At 27.1% G+C, this 8,230-nt stretch overlaps 2 protein-coding genes across 5 annotated transcripts in view; one reads left to right on the top strand and one right to left on the bottom strand.

Annotated features, from left to right (window-relative positions):
• The window catches only part of LOC100165233 (breast cancer metastasis-suppressor 1-like protein), a 7,713-nt gene extending 2,232 nt beyond the window's left edge, over window positions 1–5,481 (bottom strand). For 2 of the 4 annotated variants that reach the window (XM_001951125.5, XM_016805004.2), the window contains exons 1-3: window positions 5,081–5,480; window positions 4,570–4,784; window positions 4,405–4,495 (exon numbers count right to left, since the gene is read on the bottom strand). In XM_001951125.5, the coding sequence (XP_001951160.1) occupies window positions 4,405–4,495; window positions 4,570–4,784; window positions 5,081–5,097 (323 nt within the window). In that variant the 5' untranslated portion in view covers window positions 5,098–5,480. Of the gene's footprint in view, window positions 1–4,404; window positions 4,496–4,569; window positions 4,785–5,080 lie in introns of all 4 variants that reach the window. The other 2 variants (XM_008185607.3, XM_029488047.1) reach the window with 2 other exon arrangements.
• Window positions 5,482–6,427: 946 nt separating this feature from the next.
• The window catches only part of LOC100159119 (RRP15-like protein), a 3,853-nt gene continuing 2,050 nt past the window's right edge, over window positions 6,428–8,230 (top strand). The window contains 2 exon segments of the mRNA NM_001293463.1: window positions 6,428–6,590; window positions 6,702–7,040. Of these exon segments, the coding sequence (NP_001280392.1) occupies window positions 6,723–7,040 (318 nt within the window). The 5' untranslated portion in view covers window positions 6,428–6,590; window positions 6,702–6,722.

Below are 8,230 nucleotides of genomic sequence, written 5' to 3'. Positions count from 1 at the left end.
CGGTACGTTGAAATAGAACACGTCTATAATCCTATGTTTCACGTGTGTTAGACAAAGACAGAAAATCGCCGCTTCCAATCTCCTTCAATACACGGTATTCGAACTTGGTAAGAAAGCAATTCGAACCGAAATATCAAGCATGCAATGGTACCTGGTACCTACTGTTCGAAAATCGAACTTGAAAACATTTGTCGGACTTTCTGGCTAGAATAATTCGAAGACCAAATATTTGTTCAATTCTTTAAGTTATTTTTAAAAATTGTTAACACATTTGTGTTCTTAATAATTACTATTGAGAAATAATTAGATTATTAGAATTCGCAGACCAATATTCATTGCTTTTTTTGTTTTTGTCATAAATATTGTAAGGGGAAAAATCTATTTTGGGTAAATCATAGTAGTATTCAGTGGCAGTTGTTGATAAAAACATGTTATGTTCTACATTTATGACTTAGCATGTAGAATAATACGAAAATTAAAAATAAAATTGTATTAATGGTTGATTAAATTTGTACATGATAAAAATGTTGAGTTCGAGAATTTCGACTTGAATTTCTTCAATTCAGTTCGGGTTCAAAAAATATTTTAAAGTTAGATTTCAAAAATCAAGGTTCCTAGTGAGGGCCACTAGATATTAATATATTATCAAGGAGAGGATGGTAGGAAAAAGTCATAGACTTATAATATTATAAGTCTATGAAAAAAGTCTGTTTTCTAAATATAATATCTAATAATCATGTTATCTTATTATAATAGCCAATAATAAATTATAAAAAAAAATATGTCATTGAATCCTAGTCAATAATATTACTAAAAAACAGTGGCGTAATTACGGGGGGGATTTGGGTGTCGTATCCCCCCCATGACCTTTTTTTTTAAGACTGGTTAACTACATTTACCTATGTACTTTTTTATCTAATAATATATTTTTTTTATTATTGATATCAAATGCCTCGGCTAGCTGGCAGTTGTCTGAAAAATGATAAGAGTATTATTTTTTCGTGGATCGACGACGCTCGATGATTATCAGATTATTTTATCTAGACTAGATTAAAGACTATCGTCCCATTGAAGTATTGAATAAAAAATAACTTAATAATGATTTGTACACTTAATTGGAATTTTCGTAGTGACTTTCCTAGTTTCGTCGTTATTCGGTAATCAAACATCGGTTATAAGTTACAGTTACAATCAGCAATCGGCATTCGACTTTTATAGTTTTATAATTCATAATTTGATATTGTGATATAAGTACTGATATTAAATTAATCATTCGTGTGGAGTTTTGTTATTTAATTTTAATATTTACTATTTATAAATATATTGCACTGAAAGGTGCTTATAATAAATAATTTTTTTTTTTTTGGGGGGGGGGCAAAATGTTAAAAAATGTTATCCTCCCCCCACAAAAATGACCAAATTACGCCACAGCTAAAAAATAATATATATATCACTAAGTCAATTACTTGTCAGGAACATTCAGAATTGAAAAAAAAAATGTTACATAACTATAAAAAAAATTATACGTATATAAATTATTATCGCTGTAACTTATTATTTTGGGCTATAGCTTTTAAAAATTCTTTTAAAAATACAAAACAGATATCAAACAAAAATAATAGCTAATAATTATAAAATTATTTTTTTTTATATAAAAAAAAATATGTAATTGAATCGTATTAACATTTTTTTTTTGCTCTAAGACTTTTTTTCCGTTCCCCAAGGAAAGGGGCATTTTTCATAAATACTTTTACGAAGGAAGTCATTTTGAGAGTGGTTATGTGGTTATCCCCCTCTATCTATCAATCAAAAAAAAAAAACTACAACAAAATTCAAAAATACATAAAAATTGAAATTACATAGAAATGTACATTTTTCAAAATATCTTAGATACCATTACACTAACCTAATGCTAATAACCATTATTCATTACATTTTTAATCGTAATTACCTACCTTAATTAATAATTAACAAAATTATATATTTTTAGTTTCTGAGCGGAGCGTTGAATGTATTGAATTTATAATGATATTATTTCTATTTTTTGTGTCTGTCACCGCCTTTTGGGGCAGTAAAAATGCTTTGATTATTCTCTTCATTTTTTCATCTTTTCTGGTAGAAAAGTGAATCAAGTTGATACTTTAAGTTGTACTATAAAAAATTAAGGAAAAACGTGGATTTTTACGCATAACCAGTTTTCGACAAAACAATTTGATTAATTTGGTTAACTCAAAAACTATAACCATAGATACTATTAATTTTGATTGGATGTTTATATTACCCTTTTGTATACACCATAAAATGTTCAAATTATCAACTCTTTAATGACTTTTTGAGCAGTTTGAGCTACTTATAGGCATAAGAACATTTGAATTTCTTTAAGTTTTTATTTCACTATTGTTCAAATTTGAAAGGTCAACATTTTGGAAAATTTAATACAAGGTTCCTCATAAGTTGTTTTTGGTGGAAATTAATAAAAAATATAGCGTAAATCCATCATTTTTTACGAGCATCTGAAGTTGGAATTTAGATAAACTCATGAAGATTTGAAAATTTTTTTGAGTAGTAGATTCCAAAATAAATTTTTGTTAATATCTAAGAGCTGAAAATTGAATACAAGATTCATCATAGATTTTCCTACCTTTAGCAAATAAAAAAAGTTTACCGGAAAGTAAATTTAATTTTTTAAGAGTTTGAAGTTTACATTTATCGACATTGGATATTCACCCACAAACTAGAGAATTCTCTTTTCTTATTTTGCTGTAATTCAAAAATGAATAACCATAAATACTTGACATATTTACCAAGTGTTGTTATTATTATTATTTTATATATGATACAATTTTAATAATATGTTGACTTTTTAAAGTTATTTACGGACATTTTAAATAAAAATTTTTTTTATATAAATATTAATTACATTTTTTTGTTAGGTCAAAAAACTAGGAGATTAAAATGTTTTTCTTGAGTACCTATTTAAACTTTAAATGTTGACAACATTTGTCTAAATCTTGAAAATCTGCAATTTATTTTGTAGTTAAGAGTCTATAAAATGTTTAGTTCTCTATCCAAGGATTGAAAATTTAAAACAAGGTTTTATTATGAGAAATGAATACAGTTCATACTGTATTCAAAAAATGGTAAATATAATATATAAACGCAGTTTTTTTTTTATAAACATTGTAAGTTAAAGTTGGAACAAAATTAGATATTCAAACGAAGAATAAAGATTGGTAGTCATATTATTGTAATTTTAAAATATTATTTGTGTGCACCTGAAACTTTTAAAAGTATATTATTATATTTTATACACACAATGACATTGGAAAAAATAACTCAACCTACTTTATTACTAATGTAGTAATGTCTAATAGTAAAATAAATTACTTTAATAGCAATAATGCAATAAAATATACTTTGTAGTTATTAATATAGACTGACAGACGGTCTGCACTTACAATTTTTTAAATAATGATTTTATATAATTTAATTCAATTTTAACTCATCCATTGCAGGAATAACGGACATTTTCCCACAATTTTTTAAGTCCAACTTTTTAATAATATTAAATCATTATTTAATATGAAATTATTTTTTTGACTATTGTCTAATATTTTCATAAATATAATTAATTATTGATGTATATTTATGATCATCTATTTGAATCAAATTCACAAACAATTAAAAATCTAAACTGGTACAGATTTAACAAAAAAAAATATAAATATAACAAAGGCTAAAAAATATGTTTGGAATTATTAAGAGAATCAGAAATCAAATGTTTTTTTTACAAAATGTATCATTTTTATTTCGGAATTTTTAGCCATCTTTAAATTATTAATTAAGTATATTTTATTTTCTACTTATTATTTTTAAAATTTTTATTGTTTCAAGTAGTTCAGTTGATCAAACATATACCTATATTTATAAAAATAAAACATTTTTTATATATTTTATTTTAAAAAAATAATTTCATATTAAATAATATTAAATAATAAATGGTATAAAATTATAAAATTCAATATAGGTAATAAATTATTGGTCAATAATAAACTTTAAGCTCATGGCCATACTTGCCGGGCTTAAGTTCAACGAAAAAAAAAAAAATGGGGGGAAATTTCCGCATCAAAAATATATCGAAGGGGAAATACCTACTAGACCAAAAACAGTCTGGGGATAAATGTCCATTTACCCCATTGCAGTGTCCAACGCTACACCTAATGTACAGCAGAGTAGTATTCACTTGCTCTCTTTTTAATATATTATATTAGGTATAGCTTAATGGAGGAGTATTAATTAGAAACTGTAATGATTGCAATTTTTACTTATTATCAGTATCAAATCATAATTAAGTTATATCTTTTTTCCTAAATACTAAGATAAATATATGGATAAGTTACTAACATTTCTTTTAATGAATCAAAATGTGATTCAATAGATTGCAATTGTTCTCGATACTTCTTCTCTGATCTATTGTTCTCTTCTTCGTCCAAGTCTAAAGTTATAAAATGATAGTAAAATTATTTTTATTAAATGTAAATGAGAATATATGTTTTTTATAATTTTTACCTGAACTATTGTCAGTATCAGAATCTGAACTATTTGAATCTGAAGAACTACTGGACGATGAGATAGATAATTCAGAAAGTTTTTTCTTATCGTATGGGTCGTCTAAAACGTTTTCAGTACAGACAATTTTGCGTGCTATAACGTTGGATCCACTTTCTTCGTATAATTTATCAGCTATTTTTTGAATTCTACTAGCAATGTCTGAATTATCACTACTGAAATCAAGATAATAATATATATTTATTAATCTGTAATAGTTTTATACTTTAACTTCTTTATTAAGCATGAAAAGTATATATAAGTATACAATAATATAAATTATTTAAATTCAAAAAAAAATAAAAAACAAACAATTACAATTTTGTTATTGAGAATACGCAAGTAAAAAAAAACCACGAATTTTTAATTAAATTTTAAAAGTGGTTACCTAACTTAATATTCTCAATTAACAGTGTATTAATTTATTTTAGGCAAGTATACATAAAAATATAAATATATAAAAAAATGGTACCTTGTAGCAGTAGACATCGTTGGAAATCCAGAATTATTACTTAATTGATGTGTAATACATTGGTCTAAAATGTCCAATCAACGCGCATGTTTAAAACTTTATTTTAATAATGTATATTTGTAAAATAGAAAGTAACGTGCGTAAATTTAGCCTACTAAATCCACAGCACTTTAAATAATATATTTAAATTAATTAAATAATTAAACAATTTTAAAAAAATAAATTATAACCAAAATTATTAAATAAGTTATGTGTTATAACGAAGAGTAAAGCGCCAAAACGTAGAAGCGAGTGACATCTGACAAGTGAAGTTAGTAGTCCAAACGAAAAATCAAATATGAAGAATACATTTGTTTACTAACTAATAAACTAAACTAAACAGTCTGTGTTACAACTGAAATAAAATATTTCTGATAACGGATAACAGTGAGCTTTGTATAATATGAAAAATTTAGGTATACAATATTGTTCTATGATAATAGATTTACGTTGATGGCTTTTTTCCATGACACATTTTGCGTTAACGACAGCTGCAGCTGATGCTGCTGTTTTTTAGCGGGATAAAAGGGGTTCACACCTCGTCAGGTAATGTGAAATTATCACGGTTACCACATTTACCACACGTTACCACCCATTGGCGCAAATAGGTTGGGGCTTGGGGGGACTTAAGGCGCATTCACAGCTACGTCGTGTGTCGTGTCGTGCGAAGGCTTGGTTATTATATGGTTTAATGGTCACGACAGGACCCCACATTTCTGCCAAGTCCCCCCAGTTCAAAAGTCAGTTATTAGTACTGAGCATATATAATTTTTAGAAAATATTATTGGAGGGGCTTTAGTCCCCCCAAATTAATTTGTCTATTTGCGCCTATGATACCACCATAGAACAATAAAGGCGGGTTCACAACTACCCGTGTCGTGTCGTGTGAATTGTGAATTCCGAATCAGGACGATACCACCTTGGTATCTAATCAAAATATAATAGATACCATAGGCACAGAATTCAGTTATTCTGTGCCATAGGTATTAGATAGATAAGATAACAGTAAACAAATCTACCAAGGCGTAAACATTGTGACCAGCACGATCAAAAGATGAATTAATTCAACTTCGCGGTAATCGCGGTATCGTGTTGGTCGATACGTACATAATTTATTATCATTTATCACATTTCGGTGAACCAATCAGAAAAAACGATTTTGCACGACACGACACGACATATTTTAAACCGTGCTCGTGAGTCTTGGTTAGATCATTGTTCATTAAAATGAAAATGATAAAAAAATCGGGCTCGAACTGTGTGATAAAAAGATAAAAAGAATTAATGATAACGTTGGTTGTTTCACTCATTCACGTCTCACGTGTTTGATACTCACGTCTCACCTAGAGATCGTTGATAGTATTATATAGTAAGTTACTAGTTTAGCGTCTGCTTGCAACTTGGAAGTCCTGACAGACACTGTCCGAGTGCAGACTAATAATCTATTATTCGAAATAATATTAGAATATTAGTGAGTATAACCATGGTTGAAATTTATATTGCATATATTTTGTGTATTTCAACAATGAGAGTAATTTACATTAATTATTTTTCATTTAATTCTGTTCATTTTTTTTTTCAGTTAAAACTCATCCATTAAATTATGATGGATGTCACTGTGGAAGTCAATGGCGAGGCTAACGATAGCCTCAAAATGGCAAATCCAGCATGGGCAGATGCTATGAGCAAAATTTTAAAAACAAAAAAACGGAAAGGAAAACCTTTAGTATTGTCCAAGGCAAAGATCATTTCAGAAGCTGACCTTAATAAAATAAAACAAGAAAAAGAGGATGTAGATGAATCGTTTGAAGTCGTAGATAAAGGTGGTCAGAAAGTTGCAGTACCAGTGAATATTGAAGAAATTAAAGAAGAAAAACCAGACTTGGAACATTCAGAACCAAAAATACCAAATCGAATTCGAGTAAGTATTACTTTTTGAAACTTATTCATGTTTAAATTCAAATAAAAAAGCAAATATGTACACTATACACTATACCGTGTGTGCAGTGGCGCTGAATTTTGTTTTGGCATAATTCTGGTTTAGAAACCTATAGATTTTTCAAATTTTCTTTTTCCCAATTGTGTAGTTTAGATATTTTTTATTTTTTTAAAAATGCGCATTTCAAAAAAAATGTAGTTTTTAAAGTTTTTCATCAATAACTTCAAAATCAAGTTTGTCAGGGTTTTTTTTTTCACATTCTTATAAAGCACCCTTAAATACACATTATAAAAAAAAAAACTTTAAAAATCCATTGGTTGCTAAACAAGAATTGTTTCTAGATTCTGAGTGGAACGATGAATGTATTGATTTTACAATGATGTGTGTTTTTTTATTTTTTTTTGTGTCTGTGTACACGATAAGTAGTCGAAATAATGCTTCGATTTTCAACTTGTATCTTGTTTGATTGGAAAGTGAATATCGTTGGTGCATTGGGGAGGTCAAAATTTAAAATTCCCGGTAATTTTCAAAAGCACCAAAAAAACCAAAGAAAAATTAAGGAAAAACGGGCATTTTTACGCAAAATCGATTTTTCACAAAATTGAATTTGGTTTTTGGTGTAACTTTAAAAAAAATGACCGTAGATACATGCAATTTTGACTGAATGTTTATCTTAGCATTTTCTATACACCATAACATTTTCAGAATATTTTGATTTATTTTGAGCTCTTTACGGACATTTTCATTTTCCATTTTTTTTTAGTTTTTTTTCTAAAAATATCAATAAAATTTTATTTGTTGGATAAAAAAGCTTGAAAATTTAATAGAAGGCTCCTAGTATATTGTTTCAAAGGCAAATGAAAAATATTAAAAATCGTTAGTCACAGTTTTTTTTTTATAAGCATTTAAAGTTCAAAAAATGACAAAATATGGAAAAATCACGAAAATTTGCAAATTATTTCGAGTTAGAATTCATAAAAATTTTTCTTTTTAAATCTAAGATATGAAAATGTAATACAAGATTCCTTATAAGATTATCTACCTTTATCAAACAAAAAATATCTATAAGAAAGTCAAATTAAATTTTTATGAAATTCGAAATATATTATCGAAATTCAAATTTTTACAACATTGGATATTCACTCGATTTCTCATGTAGCGATTTTCTTATT

The sequence above is a fragment of the Acyrthosiphon pisum genome, chromosome A1 (assembly GCF_005508785.2).
Source record: "Acyrthosiphon pisum isolate AL4f chromosome A1, pea_aphid_22Mar2018_4r6ur, whole genome shotgun sequence".
NCBI classification, from domain to species: Eukaryota; Metazoa; Arthropoda; class Insecta; order Hemiptera; family Aphididae; genus Acyrthosiphon; species Acyrthosiphon pisum.
Note: the sequence above shows the minus strand (reverse complement) of the source record. Positions and strands in the feature narration are given on the sequence as shown.